General features: G+C 43.7%; 2 protein-coding genes across 2 annotated transcripts in view; both read right to left on the bottom strand.

The window, feature by feature from the left end:
* The window catches only part of sln (sarcolipin), a 420,868-nt gene that overhangs the window by 86,176 nt on the left and 315,381 nt on the right, over positions 1 to 19,311 (bottom strand). The gene's annotated exons all lie outside the window — the stretch shown is intronic.
* On the bottom strand, positions 13,519 to 19,251 carry aasdhppt (aminoadipate-semialdehyde dehydrogenase-phosphopantetheinyl transferase). The gene is made up of 7 exons (XM_072461896.1): positions 18,896 to 19,251; positions 17,496 to 17,609; positions 16,591 to 16,708; positions 16,182 to 16,303; positions 15,464 to 15,625; positions 14,050 to 14,106; positions 13,519 to 13,933 (listed from the first exon to the last, which is right to left on the bottom strand). Exons 1-7 carry the CDS (start codon positions 19,109 to 19,111, stop codon positions 13,775 to 13,777), a joined length of 948 nt encoding a protein of 315 aa, XP_072317997.1. The 5' UTR covers positions 19,112 to 19,251; the 3' UTR covers positions 13,519 to 13,774.

Below are 19,311 nucleotides of genomic sequence, written 5' to 3'. Positions count from 1 at the left end.
TTGGACTTAAAGTGCAGTGGAGAGAATGAAACATTACAACAAAGATAAATTAGGCTCCGTAATGTGCCTATAAGAGCCTTCACTTATCAGTTCCCATGGTGACATATTACGAGAAGCTTTTGGGCCGCCGCGCTGAGATATAAGTTAAAAGTATTGTGGTGATTACGCTTGATCAAAGGATGTGACAAGACCAAGTCCAAAGTACAATGTGAAAGTGCAAGTGGAACACCTGAGCAACACCGGGCTTGCTTTGTATGCGCTACCAGGCCAAGTTACAGGTCAGATCTGTGGAGAAGTGACTCCATTATTGGTAAAAATGCATGTTTTTTTTTTTTTTCAATGCCACAGTGCCACACACTCACCAGAAAAGTTACATAGAGCACCTTTTATTAACGCAAAGTGCTAAATGCTAATCTAAAATGTAAGTCAATGACAAATCTTTCTAGTGATTAGATTCTGTGATGAAGCAGATGATGTTTGCAGATGAACACCATCAGTGATGTTCAGCTGTGGTTGTTTTACTGATTCGGACTTTGAGAACGCTCCATTCCTCCAACTGGATCAAACTTCTAATACAAACAAACGGAAACATAACTTGCATCTTGTTGACATTTTCTTTTACGAGTGTCATAAGTTCAAGTGGAGTTTAGCAGTGTAAACATTCCCCCGGCCTGTCTGACCTTTGACCCTGGTGGACTTCTAAACTTGTGAACTTATGCTCTGTTGCTTTCCTTCCCTCCTCAGCTGGAGCAACAGTCAACACATCTACCACTGTGTGAGAAAGGACAGACGTGCACTTTACCGCACCAGACAAATCAAATCAACACATTCCATCAACTGGAAAATGTTACTGGACAATGACGGTAGCAGCCTAAATATGTGTAGTTTGGGGCACTGTGCAGGTTTTTAAAGTGATGGGTCTGAAACCTTTTTTTCTTCATGGAGATTTGTTGTTTGACTAGAAATGTTCCACAAAATGGCATAAAACTTTGCAAATTGCACAGAGACAAGCGATGAAATGATGAAAAAATTGCAATAGAAACCCTGTTGATTTAATAAAAAACAGCTAGCATAAGACAAGATAATACTAATAACAATGGTAAAATAAACACTCTCATTTAAAATAATGTATTTAAATTTGTACTCAACTTTACCTCTATAACAAATAGAAAATAAACAAAACAAAAACAGTGAGGTGATACATTAATATTAACACAAAGATCTAACACTTACAGTATAAGTCTTCAAATCCCTAAAATCCTGACTAAAATGACCCCATTTCAAACTGTTCCTGAACATTTCGGAGAACTGTACAAGCAAATGCCAGGACTCTTTGTGAAGCTGAGACTCAGTAGTTTTGGCCTCTTGGGTCTGATTTACTCTCATTCTAAGTGGTCCCAAGCAAAAGAAAATCAGATTCAAATCCTGCCTAGATTTCCTTTGGAGGAGTGAAACTGCTGCCTGGAGGAGTGGGCTGATCGGCGCTAGATTGATTTGTTGAGTTAACATTCCCTTTTAAAAGCTGAAGAATATGTCACAAGAAATGAGATTTAGGGACTTTATGGGGAAAAAACAGACAAAACAAACAGGATGCTTTTGAAAAGTGAATGAGAACAAACTGATCCTGGTTCATCACAGATTGATTGAAAACATGAGACTTACAGCACATTCCCTTTGTGTTTCATCGAACCAGGCGCTGGATAGTTCCCTTTTACCGGCTGCTTTACAAAAAGGACCACAAGACACAAAACCTGTCCCACTTCTCGGCTGTCACCTCGTCCACATTCACCTCGCAAACATCCTCTCACCTCGCAGCACTGTCCATCCTTCTCTCGGTCCACATTTCCAGTGCAGGAGTATTAGGATAGTATCAGTCCAGTACTTATCACCCTGAACGCAGGTTTCCTCAGGTCACATGGTAACCAGCCCTGCAAGTCCACTTTTTGCCATATTGAATAAAAAAACAAAGGGTAGTTCCATAAAGCATATATTTGTCATTGAATAATAGAAAGGTAAGTTTATTCCATATTATCATTGGCTATATCAATGTTGTGTAGCTTAAATGTTTCTAGTTTGACATTTAAAGATGTTCAACGACAAGTAGCAATTAGTGCTTAACTGGGTAATTTGTTTATAGGCTATCATGGCTATTTTTATTCTGTTTTGTTGTTGTTAGATTTACTTCCACCTGCTGTTAAGTTGAAGAGTGGAGCAGAAGAAACTCTCGCAGGCTGAAGAGTGACATGGAGAGACTACCCAGTTGTTTTCTGTCAAAGGCTCTTATATCTGCTCTGCTGCACCTTCTGGGAGTCAAGAGGCTCCATTGTGAGGTGAAACCCGCTTGAAGTGATTCAGGGAAGACAACCAGACAGCCAGACAGCCAGACAGGAGGCCCGGGAAAGTACTTCTGTCCACAGTATGCGCCACAATAGTTCTAGAAATAAACACGTGCCAACACTGGGTTTGGAAGCGAGGATTCATATGTTTGAATTAAATATATTCAAGGGCAAACTTATTAATTTAGTGTGTAATGTTGAGCTGGGTTACACTCAGAACAAAAGGGACATTAACTGATATGTTCAAATTGTTAATCCGTTGAGATACACAATATATATATATATATATATATATATATATATATATATATATATATATATATATATATATATATATATATATATATATAATAAGAACTTTGGTAATAACAATGTTTTACTGCGTTGTTTTGATCATTTTGCAAATTGATAACTGTCAAACACATTGATAAACACCTCTAGGTTTTGATGTCACTGGAGATTCAGATTTAATTTACATTTTAAAAGTAAATTGCAACATTTTAACAACCCAAAACGACCTATTACAGCAGCATTCTGGTGACAATCGGTTTCATTATCAGCAAGTTCTGTTCCAATAAAGTGAATACTGTTTTACTCAAATAGTGATCGACTTTCCTTGAATGATCCTGTATAAATACACACATATGAGAGCTTTACTGCATTCTGACTGTGCTTTACCCCAGAGTGAGGTTTATTTTTGGGGGAGGCTCGATGTTTCCTCTCCCCAGGATGCCCCGCCCGCCTGTCCAAACACTTCCCTCGTGTCCGTGTGAGACTGAGGCGCAGTCTGACCCGGGGCTTCATTTGTATATTTTGTTGGGACTCAGCAAATATTTTTGGGTGCTTAGACTGCACGTCCGAGATCACGTTTATTTTTTTGGCCCAGGAGTTTTAAGTGAAATTGGGAGAGAGAAAGAAGAGACATTCAGCTAATAATCAAGGCCGGGAATCAAACCAAACGCCATTAACCACAGCACCACTGGCAAACACACATGGCTTTTTTTTTGTTTGTGTGTGTTTTTTTAATCCATGTTTACTGTATTTTGTATTTTTCTAGACATAGAATGATTAGCTCATTATTACACTGCACATTTTAAGATCTCATTCCACACAGTGTTGACACATTCTCTACCAAATCTGAGCCAAAAACCATGAGCCTTAAAAGCTACACATTTATTTTTGTACCTTCTTCTGGAAATGCACATTTTTCTAACAATTTCTTTCACATTTATAGCCCTCTAGCCATGTAAATTAGACTGTAAAGAGAATTTACAAGATACAGATAGTGCCACTTTAATCTTTTTTTTGTTCTAATTCTCTTTTTTGATTTAACTTGCACATCAATTCACAAAAATCAATTCCACGTCAAGAATACTCTTATTTTGAACACGCATAGAAAGTTGTGAAAATGCCGTTTGCATTGAACTGTTCAGCTGAGATGGATGAAGCGTCTTAAATGGTGTGCATGTGCCGCGAGGAGGAAACAGAAGCGGCGCAGGAGCGAGGAGGCAGAGGGTCAGACTCGTGTCACACAGGCGTCCCTCCGAGGGATCCATTTTTAGTCCACACAGGTTTGGTGCAGAGACAGCGCTGCAAAAATAGAACAATGTGGGAAGAAGACAGGAGCGCGAAGAACATCAGCTGAGGAGAGAAACGATCGAGTCTGAACGTGTTTTATTAAGTCACAATACACATCTGGAAAACAGAACAATTGTAAGTTTCATTTAATCATCACAGATAAAATGATTCATATTCTTCTCCAAACAGCAGTATCGCTTGACCCATGATTCAAATAGACAGTATTCAATTGTGGTGTCAGCTTTTAAGGAGACATTAAGCAACTTTAATGAGCTTTTCACCTTGTTACAGCTGTTTCTTCATCATTAGTTTACTCAAAGTTGTGATTGATTCTTGCATGTTTGTGTAATGCTGTTTGTCCTGCAACTGAGGCTCCAGTGCCCAGAAAATACCTGTTTTCATCCACCCGCTAATCCTGCCCACATCCTTGTACTTAGCTGTAATTATATGAAGATTGACGACTCTCAGTGATTGGTAGGTATATATAATTACCTGGAAAAAAGCAGAACATGCCTCCGGCAGCTGTCAATCATAGGTCTAGACCACACCCTCATTATATGCGGAAGGTAATAGCTGTAATATACTTTCCTAGTATCTTTACAGTATCTTTTGACTTAGAGAAACAATACTTTTACAGGTACTTACAAATATGGAGTTATTACAATTAGGAAATGAAACAAAGCAACACTTTCCCTCTGATTGAAATGTTTATGAACGCAGAATCAGAACTCTCCAGGGGAATCATCTCAAACCGACACAAACTCATGACTGAACAGTACAAGTGTTGTGTATGTAAGGACATTGTGTTATAACTGAGGAAGAATGGGAACATAACAGGTATGCGCATCTTAATTGAGATCACTTGTTTGGTTAAAATTCAGTTGGAAAAATATATCATGGTATTTTATAACATGTCAAAGTGAACATTTTTCACAAGGAAATACTGGTTGGAAAACAATGCTGGACATTGGGACAGATGGGAGAGGCACAACTTTCTTTCTTTTCTTTTTTCTTTTTTGTCGTTTTGCTCTGTGTCTTGTCCTGTTTATGTTATATTTTACATATAAAACAAGTCAACACTCACAAAAGGGATACCATTAACTGCTAAATAAAGAGAACCAGTTTGGATTTAATCCAAGCTGGTTTTAATCAAATTCTGTCAAGTCAAAGTGAGGAACTCATTGTGCTTTTGTATTACCAGTATCAAAACACAGTAAACATACAAACAAACATGCCATATCAAATAGGTTTGTAATTGTGAATAAATCAACATTACAATTGTTACACGCAAAATCCACCTTTGATTTGAATACATTTACTGAAGAATGTTATAAACGGATTGAAAATGTGTTCATTTTACGGTTGAATGAAACTAAATTTGACAAGCCTCTTAATCCAGTCACTGTGAGACCAGAAGTACTTTGCTGTGTCTGGTTGAAGCTGGTAAACATATTCAGCCTCGACTCTGTGACGGACACATTACTGGCCGGTCCTCTGAAGGGCAGACGCTTCACTTTGATGTCGCTGGCAGAGCAGAGTCAAAGGGGGGACACCGGCCTCATCACCGGCCTCATCACCACTGCAGCTGAATCTGTTTCTGAGTCTGGGCTTTGAGCTCACTGACTGCTAAAATGTGGAAGGAGTCAGACAAGCTGATGCCGTGTCTACATGCCAAAGTAGGAGTGATTCTAGTGTACTTTTTATTCAAGGAGAATTCGATAAAGTATTATAATAAGGCAAATTATATCGAATTAAAGTTAAGTTGATTGTTGTCATTGTAGCCATTGTTGTCATTTTCCCCACACCATTTTAGCTCTATTTTATTACGTTCTGTTCACATTTGAGATTGATACCACATAAAAAAAGTCAATAAGTTATTACTTTTAAAGGGTACATATTCTGGTGGCGGGAAATGTTAGGGGGATATATTATTGTGACTGGACTGAGATAATGCCATTTATAAAAGGAGAATTCTGACTTTTACTCTGAACTTAAACATATAAATGAAACAAACACTGGGACAAATGGGGCAAATACATTGGGGGACGTGTGCCGAACTGACATTTTATTACTTATTTTCATTTGATTTGACTTCTCTCGCTCTTGTCTTCTTGTTCATTCTGTTCTTTTAATGGTCAAATTTTAATAAAAACATGAAGAATAGCTTTGAACTGAACTTAATAGCCTTAATAAAGCATGAACAAAACATACCATAGTTCTTTATGGACAAATTATTCTGGCTTAATTAATACTCTTGTGTGCATAAGTTATTATTATTAGTAACTATTTGTTCATTATGAATTAGGTTTTTGTTCATGCTTTATTAAGGCTAATGAAGGTATAGTTAATATAAAGTCAAAATACCTTGGAATAAAATGCATGAATGGGCTTGCCACTCCGCAGATCTGACCTGTGTCTTTACCCGGTGGTGTCACTTGCGTGTCTCCGTGGCGATAAATAGGTTTCAATGTGATTTTGCATTCATGGGACTTAACAGTTGAAAACAAAATATTCTATAATTTGACGGGTGAAAAGTTCTCAAAACGTCACTTATAAACAGGAAGCTGCACCTCATAAATAGGCCATGTTAAGCTTTCAATTTTATCAAGAAATTAATCATCTCTCTCTCAATCTTTCCGAGCCTTAAGCCTTTTTCCAATATCTGAGAAACTGTCTCTCCAAACTTGTCACTGTCCCTGCACAATCAATGCAGCCAGACTGTGCGCCCGTGTCTAATCCTTGCATTATTATCCATCACAACATTAGTCTGAATTTGGTTATGTCACTGCGCTTGGCCGGCTGAATAAATGAGCAGATTTGTGAGTAATCTGGTTCCAGCGCAGGCACCCGCTGATCGACGCAGCTATTTATAGTCCCATTTGCATCACACAGGTCATTACTGTAATTAACCATAAGCTTCTCCAATTTATGCTTTATGCTAATTACAAATCAATGCATGATTGCAGATTAAGTGGCCACATTATTCGAGCATAAAAGTCTCTTTGTGTTGTATTTTATGGTGATTTAGCAAAGTGCTTTAATGTTATTGTCCGTCACATTCTGTTATTGTTAAAAAGGGCGATTCAAATTAGCATCATGTTTGTTTGTCTGTTTAAGACAACTACTCAGGGGGGATTTTGCAGTCACCGGACACGCACGTCTTAGAAATTAAAGTGTGGCTCAGTGATTTGACTGTCCACCAATCAGCACAGTGTTGTTGTGTCTTTGAGCCAGACACGTCATCCACCTTGCCTATACTGATGGTGGTTGAAGGGGCTGATGGTGCAGATTGGTTCGGTCAGTCGACCCTGGGCATCTCAGACTACAGAACACAACAGAAAGAGGTGAAGGGAAAATGTGATGTAAAGAAACGTTTTCATCCCAATCCAAGGGTTTCAGTCCTTCCTGTTATAGGCAAGATTATGAGGTTTCAAAAGAAAAGAGCCGTGACTGAATTTGCTGCCATAAATTAGAAAAATGTGTCTATATTGTTGCTATGACTTTTATTGATATTTTGTACTGATCTTGTTTTTATGTGTGGATAAAAATGACAAAAAAATCAATTTGAACGGTCCTAATTGTTCATCATTCTTACCACTTACTTAATTTACAAAGCAGCAAAATATATACAAGATACATCAGAAGCAATAAAAAATATAGAGACTTTTTCAGGAAGAGTAGATCATAAGTTTCCATTTTGTTCATTGGAAACTGCAATATTGGCTAAGAAATAAAAACAGGTCCATTGACTTCCTACATGTTTCACTCTGTGTCTCAATATTTCAAATAATCACAAATAAGTTTAGAGAAGTGGATGGAGATAGGGGGTAGGTGAAAACAGGAATTTTCTGAGCACTTGCGCCTCGGTTGCAGGACAATACAGGATTACTCAAACACATAAATCAATCACAATACAACATTGAGTAAACTAACGATGAGGAAGCGCATTTGTAACAAGGTTAAAAGCTCATTAAAATTGCATAATATGACCCCCTTTAGAATCATAACGCTATTGTAAGTAAGTATTTATGAACAGTGTGTGACAAAGACTGAAGAGTAAACGACAGAAGTAAAGTGGCTACAGTAAGTTGAAATATGCCCATATAGTTCTTGAATAACACGATGTTCCACAGACAGACAGACATCTGCCCATAAAAACACATACACATTCAACAAGCTCCAGCGCTGTGGCTCCTTTGCCCTATTTCCATATGTAAGTGGGCCACGTCCATGCAGCCAGCTGTGCTAATGTGCGACTGTGTGTGTTCTGAGCCATCTGCACAAACACAGGCCAGAGCCGGAGCAGCAGTCACCAGGTCAAAGCTCAGGGCTCCATCCACCAAGGAACCTGGAGCAGATACTGAGTTACAGCAGTGGAGGAAGGACGCAGGAAAGTGTACTCAAGTAAAAGTGCAGATACTGGAGCAAAATGTACTGGAGTAAAAAAGTGCAGATACTGGAGCAAATGCACTGAAGTAAAAGTGCAGATACTGGAGCAAAATGTACTGGAGTAAAAGTACAGATACTGGAGAAAAATGTACTGGAGTAAAAGTACAGATACTGGAGCAAAATGCACTGGAGTAAAAGTACAGATACTGGAGCAAAATGCACTGGAGTAAAAGTGCAGATACTGGAGCAGAATGTACTGGAGTAAAAAAGTACAGATACTGGAGCAAAATGTACTGGAGTAAAAAAGTACAGATACTGGAGCAAAATGTACTGGAGTAAAAGTACAGATACTGGAGCAAAATGTACTGGAGTAAAAGTGCAGATACTGGAGCAGAATGTACTGGAGTAAAAAAGTACAGATACTGGAGCAAAATGTACTGGAGTAAAAGTACAGATACTGGAGCAGAATGTACTGGAGTAAAAAAGTGCAGATACTGGAGCAAAATGTACTGGAGTAAAAGTACAGATACTGGAGCAAAATGCACTGGAGTAAAAGTGCAGATACTGGAGCAGAATGTACTGGAGTAAAAAAGTGCAGATACTGGAGCAAAATGTACTGGAGTAAAAAAGTACAGATACTGGAGCAAAATGTACTGGAGTAAAAGTACAGATACTGGAGCAAAATGTACTGGAGTAAAAGTACAGATACTGGAGCAAAATGCACTGGAGTAAAAGTACAGATACTGGAGCAAAATGCACTGGAGTAAAAGTGCAGATACTGGAGCAGAATGTACTGAAGTAAAAGTGCAGATACTGGAGCAAATGTACTGAAGTAAAAGTACAGATACTGGAGCAAATGTACTTAAGTAAAAGTGCAGATACTGGAGCAAAATGCAAAATGGACGATTTTTTGGCCCAAATCTGAGTCTCATTTCCTCATTTGCAGATTAGTCCTGCCACGTATCAATCATAGGATGCACCTACTGCTCACCTGCAGCCTCGTTCTGGCTCGTCCCCAGGAGCGCAGCACGTTTCCCTGTGTCTAAGCGCATGGATCTATCATAATATAGTTCCCTCAGTGTACAGGACAAAATTAAGACAGAGAAAGTCTGGTTCAGAAGAGACGAAAATCTACGGAGACGAGAGATGCGATCCGTCGCACTAATAAACAAACGTGTAGCATCGAGGCTTTTTTGTGAGTGAAGCTATTGAAATACCCCCTTTGAAAATGTACTTTTTAGATTAAGAAGTAAAAGTAATTCACTCTGAAACTTGTGTAGAAACTTGGAGACAGAATGTTCAGTCAACAGATGAGACTACAGAACTATTTTCTGATGATTTTATTGATATATTCTTGTTTGCTCACTGGAGTCAAACCCTTCAGGCACGTCGTAATCATAAATGTGCTTAAATCATAAGAAAAGTACTTTTTACATTTCAGTCCAGTTCAAAAATGTAGTGGAGAAGTCTGGACACTGACCTATGAGGGGCCGGCCATAAAGACACACAAATATAATATATAATACATTTATTCATTCATTCCATATTTTTGGTAAAATGCTTTATGCCCGATACACATGAATATTTGTTTTGCATCCTGTTCTGGCTGGAGGTGCTGCCATGTCAGTAAACGTCAGAGGGAGGATGCAGAAATAGCCTGTATGAACACAGCAGGTGAGAGGAACAGAAGGGTTAAGTGTGGGCCAGGAGCCAGTCACGGTACAAGGGTTCTGGTCTTACAACCCACTGCTTGTAACAGCTCGGGCTGTTTTTGGAATCCAGAGCTGTCTCACCAGTCCACATGAGTCACTGGCTTTAAACTGGTCTGTGCACGGGGAAAAGAGCTCAAGAACGATCCAAAACTCAAGCACGTATTTGGTGACGTCGACTGGTTGAAGTAAATTAACACCTAAAAGTCGGGCACAGATCTGGCAATGTAGAGCTGGACGATTGAGGAAAAATCTTATTGTGTATTTTCTGATAAGTAATGCAGTTGAGATTAGTTTTATGTTTTAGTCATTATTTAAATGTGTCCAGGGGAATTGAAAAAATGGACTGAAATATGAACTGACAAACTGCATTTCAGGATATTCAAACTCCACAATAAGACGGGGTATTATGTTGTTTGTGAAGGAAGTTATGGTGTGTCAAAAATGCCCCATTCAGCAATTTATGTCCATTTTATTTGCGATTTTGAGTCGATTGCAATTGATCTTGCAGCCCTTGCCTCATGAGTACCACCAGATCCAAACCAGGTCTACAACAGGGCAATTCCAGTTCTAAAATATGCACAATTGCTATAGTAGTTCTGAACAAGGATAAACCCAAAAGAGAACAAAACCTTAAAATTGACTGCAGTGATACCCGTAAAATACCATCCATGAGCGCCGTGAAATTACCCATTTTGAAATTACCCACACAGAAGTTGTCAAATCATCTCCACTGGTTTAAAGAAATCTAATCAGAAGAGCAAGGTTTTGCATAAGAAAACTACATTTTGATTCCCCAAGCGATGATGTGAAACTCAGGAGAGCAGAAGGTGAAAAAAAATGAATAATTGGAAGTGTAAATCTATGGAATAAACTTCAAACTGTCAATACATTTGCCCCTCTGGCTGGTCTGATTGATAGCTGCACTTGGAAACACTTCATTACAGTTTATAGACGTGAGACGGGGCTGCGAGAAATCGATTCACCTGTAGGCGCCGCCTCACATCGCCATGGAAACCAATATCAACGTGTAACCAAGAACACCTGGTCTAAGCAGTGCAACCCAAAAAAAACAATGGATGGACTTGTCTCTACTTTATTCTAGTCGACATGTGATATGAACAATACTGTGATGCCTTTATGTTATAAGTGCTGAAATGTATGTGATAAACGGATAACGGGCGTGTGAGTGAGCAGCAGAGGCAGGGGTCAGCTGTAGGGTCAGCTGTAGGGTCAGCTGTAGGGTCAGCTGTGGGGTCAGCTGTAGGGTCAGCTGTAGGGTCAGCTGTAGGGTCAGCTGTGGGGTCAGCTGTAGGGTCAGCTGTAGGGTCAGCTGTAGGGTCAGCTGTGGGGTCTGCTGTGGGGTCTGCTGTGGGGTCTGCTGTAGGGTCAGCTGTAGGGTCAGCTGTAGGGTCAGCTGTGGGGTCAGCTGTGGGGTCTGCTGTAGGGTCAGCTGTAGGGTCAGCTGTAGGGTCAGCTGTGGGGTCAGCTGTGGGGTCAGCTGTGGGGTCTGCTGTGGGGTCAGCTGTGGGGTCTGCTGTGGGGTCAGCTGTGGGGTCTGCTGTAGGGTCAGCTGTAGGGTCAGCTGTAGGGTCAGCTGTGGGGTCTGCTGTAGGGTCAGCTGTGGGGTCTGCTGTGGGGTCAGCTGTGGGGTCAGCTGTGGGGTCAGCTGTGGGGTCTGCTGTGGGGTCAGCTGTAGGGTCAGCTGTGGGGTCAGCTGTGGGGTCTGCTGTGGGGTCTGCTGTAGGGTCAGCTGTGGGGTCTGCTGTGGGGTCAGCTGTGGGGTCAGCTGTGGGGTCAGCTGTGGGGTCAGCTGTAGGGTCAGCTGTAGGGTCAGCTGTGGGGTCAGCTGTAGGGTCAGCTGTAGGGTCAGCTGTAGGGTCAGCTGTGGGGTCTGCTGTGGGGTCTGCTGTGGGGTCTGCTGTAGGGTCAGCTGTAGGGTCAGCTGTAGGGTCAGCTGTGGGGTCAGCTGTGGGGTCTGCTGTAGGGTCAGCTGTAGGGTCAGCTGTAGGGTCAGCTGTGGGGTCAGCTGTGGGGTCAGCTGTGGGGTCTGCTGTGGGGTCAGCTGTGGGGTCTGCTGTGGGGTCAGCTGTGGGGTCTGCTGTAGGGTCAGCTGTAGGGTCAGCTGTAGGGTCAGCTGTGGGGTCTGCTGTAGGGTCAGCTGTGGGGTCTGCTGTGGGGTCAGCTGTGGGGTCAGCTGTGGGGTCAGCTGTGGGGTCTGCTGTGGGGTCAGCTGTAGGGTCAGCTGTGGGGTCAGCTGTGGGGTCTGCTGTGGGGTCTGCTGTAGGGTCAGCTGTGGGGTCTGCTGTGGGGTCAGCTGTGGGGTCAGCTGTGGGGTCAGCTGTAGGGTCAGCTGTGGGGTCTGCTGTGGGGTCAGCTGTGGGGTCAGCTGTAGGGTCAGCTGTAGGGTCAGCTGTGGGGTCTGCTGTAGGGTCAGCTGTGGGGTCTGCTGTGGGGTCAGCTGTGGGGTCAGCTGTGGGGTCAGCTGTGGGGTCTGCTGTGGGGTCAGCTGTAGGGTCAGCTGTGGGGTCAGCTGTGGGGTCTGCTGTGGGGTCTGCTGTAGGGTCAGCTGTGGGGTCTGCTGTGGGGTCAGCTGTGGGGTCAGCTGTGGGGTCTGCTGTGGGGTCTGCTGTGGGGTCTGCTGTGGGGTCAGCTGTAGGGTCAGCTGTAGGGTCTGCTGTAGGGTCAGCTGTGGGGTCTGCTGTGGGGTCTGCTGTGGGGTCTGCAGTAGGGTCAGCTGTGGGGTCTGCTGTGGGGTCAGCTGTAGGGTCTGCTGTAGGGTCAGCTGTGGGGTCTGCTGTGGGGTCAGCTGTGGGGTCTGCTGTGGGGTCTGCTGTGGGGTCAGCTGTAGGGTCTGCTGTAGGGTCAGCTGTGGGGTCTGCTGTGGGGTCAGCTGTGGGGTCTGCTGTGGGGTCTGCTGTGGGGTCTGCTGTGGGGTCTGCAGCGTGAGGTCCAGACACTTCAATCAATTACACACTTCAGGGGGCAAGACCAAGGAAGGGAACCGGTCTTGTTTTGGAATACTGGGATTTGGATTCAATGTACTGTATTTCAATCCATACGCGAGTCAAAGCGGACGCTGATCGCAAAGCCAGTTAAGCCGGACCGGAGCCCTCTGCATATCCCATGTCAGGACTGTACACTAAATGTTCCCGAGGGCCAGGTTTTTCAGAGGGTCGCTTGCTTGCTTTTCAAATTGACCTTCCTCAATAGGATTTGGAAGATTATAGTAATTTAAGGTCATAATTGTTCAACCTACAGCATGACTATAATTCTTATCTCATCCCATTAACAAAAACTATGAATGTTGAGTATTGATAATAAAGGTCATAAGCATCTGAGATGTAATACAAATCTAAAGATCACAGGTGTCTTTGTTTGTGTCCTTTGAATAATTGCAATGACATTTAATGATAAAGATTTGCTGTACAACTCGATTGGATTAATACATTTCAAAGTTTCTGCTCAAAAAACAAAACAAAACCAGTCAATTCATCATTCAGTCATAAAGGTATTGGATGTATGTTTTTAAATAAAATGATTGCACCCCATTCCATACAAGATTAATACAGAGCTGATGTATTTAGAGCCAAACCTCCAGGTAGCGGTTGTGTAAGAACTAAAGTTTCTGTGCGAGTCCCCTGAGAGGGAGCTTTGTCTGAGCAGGAGTGGAGCTGAATGAGAAGCATTGTCAGAGTATTTTTGGACACTGGCACTTGTGAACGGTGTTAGTGTGGTGCACGGCGCTGTGTCGGAGGCTTGTCAGTGCACGTCTCTCTGTCTCTGCGGACCGTCGGCCTTGGTGCTGAAGCTCTCCCAGTAGGAGGGGTCTTCATCTGTCAGGGGCGAGGCTGGGCCAATCAGGTCAGAGAATGTCAGCAGGGTGAAGGGGCGGGGAGGGGGCGGAGTTGCAGGTGAAGGCTGAAACGCATCAATGTGCAAAGTGAGTCTGCTTTTAGATTTTGGTTTAAGGTTCCATCAATCATAAGACTTCGCCGAATGTTAATTAAATGTTACTAAAATAAAGGTGTCTTTACCGGTGAGTCTGCACCAAGCGCCACAGCCACATGATGGTCCTCATCAAGCAGACACTCCTGTAAAACACAGAGCGTTCACCTCTCTTTTCACAGTCTTAAACAGCAGCACAGTGTTATAATGTGAACTGCAGGTGGCATCAGCTGTTCAACCTGAAACAACCAGCAAAAAGGCTCATGTCTGTCTGACCCTCTCACACAGAGACCTCTGCTCACCTCATCAAGGGTGTCTTTCAGTGAAATTGATTCAGCCCAGGTCTGTATGACCCCTGGGCGTCAGAAATAACAACTGCATGTGAAACAAAACAAGAATGGTGTTGCTTACAGTTTGCCCTGCACTGTTCAACTGTATCTTATGAAAGGCATGAACATGTCAATCATTCTAAAATAAGTACAGCTTAAAGACTTAAACTCTATCCCTTAAACAGGGTTTAAAATGTCCGACACATTTATTTCCTCTAAAACTGAAGAGTGAAGTAAGTGAGTCTATAAAAAGGTTATGCATGATATGCAGTGTGTGTGAAGTGCTGAGAGAACTGTATAAAGGAATGGCCAGCCTATTATAAACGCCCTTGTTCTGTGGAAGGAAGACTTGTCGCTGAAAAGATCAAAGACGGGAGTGATGGCGAGATGATGGCAGTAGAGGAGCAGTAGAGGAGCATGGAAATGGAAATGGAAGAGCGTGGTGGTTGTTCCTGTGCTTTGACAGAGAGCTGCACACCTCTAATAGAGGGCCACTTCAGGCTCTCATCACAATCTCCTGGTGGATGTCTCCCAATGACCACTTTTGCTTTTTCAAGGGCCAGTCGCTGGGAGTGTGACAAACCCGGGCCCGACACAAGTTACTTTGAACCAAGATGCTCATTTCCTGAGAAGGCTTTCTGACTAGCTTACCGTAGTCATGATGAATGTTTTGTGGTTGTTAAGACTCCCACTATGATGTACAACGAGGCAAAAGAGCACAAAAATATAGCCTTTCACCAAAGTGTTAATGTCTTTGAACAAGAAAGCTGTGATTGTCTTAAATATATAAGAATAAAACAGCAAAATATTTAGAGTAGAGGATTTGAGGTCACTTGTTATTTTTGGTTTTAGTGTAATTAAGCCCAATTCTGAGCGATTCCTTTGACCGTCTCATGTTTTGTTTCCTGCTCCCCAGGGAGAGGACAAGACACAGACTCATGTCCCCACAGACCAGTCCCTCCTGGAGATTAGTCATTGTTCCCAGACATCCGTCCTTCATGCATGTCCTCTTGGTAAAACTGCCCAACTTCCACAGAAAGACGTCCAGGAGTCACGCTGACAATGAGCAGCAATTCTTCTCTAAGGCCCCACTTAAATGATAGAAGTCATCGTTGCCCCCTGCAAATGATTAAAACCAGCTATTCTCATTCCACCCACTTGTGTTGGAACTTACCTCAAACACCCAGTCGTCTTGCGCCTCCTCGTCCAGGTGCATCGTTGTGTGGCGGGCCAGCTGACCCTGTGTGAGTGGTCCGGGCGAGAGGTGGAACTCCGCCCTCTGCAGGTTGAACCCAAGCCCTGTGCCGATGGCTTTGATAAAACTTTCCTTTAGGGCCTTTGTGGAACGGCAGACAAAATATATAATTAGACCTAGATACAGACAGGAATAGAGGAGGACGTGCTAAAAATACACAATGCAAAAAGAGTGATTATTTGAAAGTAGAGCAGCTGGGAATTGACACAAAACATGTTGGACAGTGAGCACAAAAAGAGGATTACTGTGTTTGTGTGTAAGAGGATGTCATCAATGTGTGTGTGTGTGTGTGTGTGTGTATGTGTGTGTGTGTGTGTGTGTGTATGTGTGACTGGCTAAAACTGACTCAGCCAATGGACAATAATAACAGTATTACAAGCCCAATCGCTATGGCAACCATTGCGTTCTGCCATTAGTCAACGGCGCAACAATGAGATCAGAGCGTGACGTCTCCGAGCCACAGTCTCAGTGTCACGGCGGCTTTACTTAGCAACGCCGTAACTACCACTCGAGAGAAATTGCCGTAAACAAATGCATTAAAGTCATGTCGTTCTTTCTTCCGCCCCCTCTTAAGACGACCACATGCAGGGCACAGCCGAGCAAAGTGACTACAGGCTACTGCGGTCGCCATGGTTACCCAGTGCCGGTAGAACGTGGCGAGCTGCTGGTGTTCCGAGCCGGCTGATTGGATGACGCTCCATTCGTACGGGGTGAACTGACGAGTCATGATGCGGAAAAATTCAGACACGGAGCTGCTGCCTGCAAAACATCATGACAAACAGCAAATGCAAAGAGGAAATTAATCAAATGTTTGTAAGAAAAGATTTGTAAAAAAAACAAAGATGCAGTTAAATAAGATTAAGTCAGCGTCATCTATTGGCACAGATTTAGAACATCTCCCACACAGAACAATACAAACAGTAATCCTGACACCTGCACCAGAGTAACAGGCTTCTTGTTCTATTAAATAGGGCAAGACTGACATCTGGTGGACAAAAGTGATATCACAGCTTTTGTACTAAGGTGGAAGTTTTTACAGTTATTACCAGGCATGACTGTCTTCATTATATCAACGCCAACCTGCTTCCCCTGCTCTGCTGCCAGCACGGCATAGTCTCCCTGATGGGACAGGTTAAAACTCCAGGCGAGGGAGGCTGGGCTGTCCTGGACACAAGACAGAAAGGCAAACCTTGTTAACAATAGTAATAAATAATAATAATTACCCAAAGAAAAACCATCAACATAACAACTGGAAAAAAAGCAATTTATTGTCATAGATTATTATTATTTTCAATTTTTTTCTTATTTGCTCACAAATATGTTCGTCACAAATTATTATTATTAATAATAATAATATTGTTATTATTTTTAATTCTATTCGCTGCTGTTCATGTTTTACAATTTTATGTTGTATTGCAAAGAAATAAACATGCAATGAAACACAATCATGACGGAGTAATACATTAATGAACTATGTACAATGTACAACATGGTGATTATAACTAAAGCCTCACTGTAGAGAAAGACAGCGGTAAAGGGGCCCCTGGGGGCACGCAAACACTTACCAGGGATACAGATTCTAAACAATGGTAGAGTTCAATAAGATTTGAATATAAAATGCAATTTTTTTTTCTGTGTAATAAAAATAAAATAAAAAAAACACAAAAACCATAAGATAAAAATGATGATTGGCAACATAGTAAACTATACTAAACAGATTTATAATGACTAAAGAAACCCCGCTATAGGAGGGGGTACTCAAGACAAAAAACACTGGGAAAAACAAACCTGAACCAGTAGAATTAGAATAGAAAAGGAACTCTAAATGGTCAGTACTGCTACTGTTACAGACTTACTGTTACAGACTTACTTAACTAAATTTAAATGTGTGACTCAAACCTTAGCTTCTTTGGTCAAAGTGTGAGTTTGAAGAAATGAGAAGATGATTTACCTGCACAGGAGTGGCCAGATAAGGCTTTCCTCTTGGAGAGCGCTCCAGTTTGAAGTGGGCCCAGGGTAAACTCATCTTCTCACACACAAATCTTCTCAGCAGTAACCGGCCCGCCTGAGCAAACCACAGCATCAGCATCAGCAACAGCACCAGCACCAGCACCAGCCTCAGCACCAGCACCAGCACCAGCTTCAGCACCAGCACCAGCCTCAGCACCAGCTTCAGCACCAGCTTCAGCACCAGCACCAGCCTCAGCACCAGCATCAGCACCAGCTTCAGCACCAGCTTCAGCTTCAGCACCAGCATCAGCACCAGCCTCAGCACCAGCATCAGCACCAGCACCAGCACCAGCATCAGCACGTGCCTCAGCACCAGCCTCAGCATCAGCACCAGCCTCAGCACCAGCCTCAGCACCAGCCTCAGCACCAGCATCACCTTCAGCACCAGCCTCAGCACCAGCCTCAGCACCAGCACCAGCCTCAGCACCAGCATCAGCTTCAGCATCAGCACCAGCACCAGCCTCAGCACCAGCCTCAGCACCAGCATCAGCTTCAGCATCAGCCTCAGCATCAGCCTCAGCACCAGCCCCAGCACCAGCCTCAGCACCAGCCTCAGCACCAGCCTCAGCACCAGCACCAGCCTCAGCACCAGCACCAGCCTCAGCACCAGCCTCAGCACCAGCCTCAGCCTCAGCACCAGCCTCAGCACCAGCCTCAGCACCAGCACCAGCCTCAGCACCAGCCTCAGCATCAGCCTCAGCACCAGCCTCAGCACCAGCATCAGCTTCAGCACCAGCCTCAGCACCAGCCTCAGCACCAGCCTCAGCACCAGCATCAGCTTCAGCATCAGCACCAGCACCAGCCTCAGCACCAGCCTCAGCACCAGCACCAGCCTCAGCACCAGCCTCAGCTTCAGCATCAGCACCAGCCTCAGCACCAGCATCAGCTTCAGCACCAGCCTCAGCACCAGCACCAGCCTCAGCACCAGCATCAGCACCAGCATCAGCTTCAGCTTCAGCATCAGCACCAGCATCAGCACCAGCCTCAGCACCAGCATCAGCTTCAGCATCAGCCTCAGCACCAGCCTCAGCACCAGCCTCAGCACCAGCATCAGCCTCAGCATCAGCCTCAGCACCAGCATCAGCCTCAGCACCAGCATCAGCACCAGCATCAGCCTCAGCACCAGCCTCAGCACCAGCCTCAGCACCAGCCTCAGCACCAGCCTCTGCACCAGCCTCAGCATCAGCCTCAGCATCAGCCTCAGCACCAGCCTCAGCATCAGCCTCAGCATCAGCCTCAGCACCAGCCTCAGCACCAGCATCAGCACCAGCCTCAGCACCAGCCTCAGCACCAGCACCAGCTTGAGATCAGTAACTCTGGGACTTGAGAATCCATGCTTACCATAGCGGATTTAGCATCTTTGGTAAATACAAACTGGCCGATCCTCTCCTTCTCTTCAGGTTGGATGCATCGAGCAGAAAAAAGCCACTCATACCTGGTGGGTGTCCATGAGCCACAGCGAAAAGCCCACCGGACAGAGCCCATCATCTCCTCAGGGTTTCCTCCTCTCATGTCGAGGCTGAGCTCCACTCCAACTCGCTCAGACTTGTCTTGCATGAACAAACACACATACTTTACGTTAACAGACTATCCAAAGAACAGCCAACTCAGTCAAAGTCCAATCTGAACTCTCACAGCGGTGTAGCTTTATTCAACTTGTGATATTTAACTTGTGACTCAAACTCAAACTGAACACGATGAGCACACACACCCGGAAGAGCTCGACAAGACGCGCTGTCGTCACACGTGGGCGCGGT

This window comes from Eucyclogobius newberryi, unplaced genomic scaffold (assembly GCF_026437365.1).
Source record: "Eucyclogobius newberryi isolate DKJ021-1_F unplaced genomic scaffold, fEucNew1.0.hap1 SCAF_10, whole genome shotgun sequence".
In the NCBI taxonomy this organism is placed as follows: Eukaryota; Metazoa; Chordata; class Actinopteri; order Gobiiformes; family Gobiidae; genus Eucyclogobius; species Eucyclogobius newberryi.
The sequence above is the reverse complement of the archived record's forward strand: the minus strand, read 5'-3'. Positions and strand labels throughout refer to the sequence as shown.

Coding starts and splice junctions, on each gene's coding strand:
- aasdhppt (XM_072461896.1), bottom strand. CDS start 19,111: ATGCAAGACAAGTCTGAGCGAGTTGGAGTGGAGCTCAGCCTCGACATG. Junction 14,107..15,463: donor AAGACGACTGGGTGTTTGAG/GTAAGTTCCAAC, acceptor TGTGTTTTACAG/GAGTGTCTGCTTGATGAGGA. Junction 13,934..14,049: donor CGCTTGGTGCAGACTCACCG/GTAAAGACACCT, acceptor GATGCGTTTCAG/CCTTCACCTGCAACTCCGCC.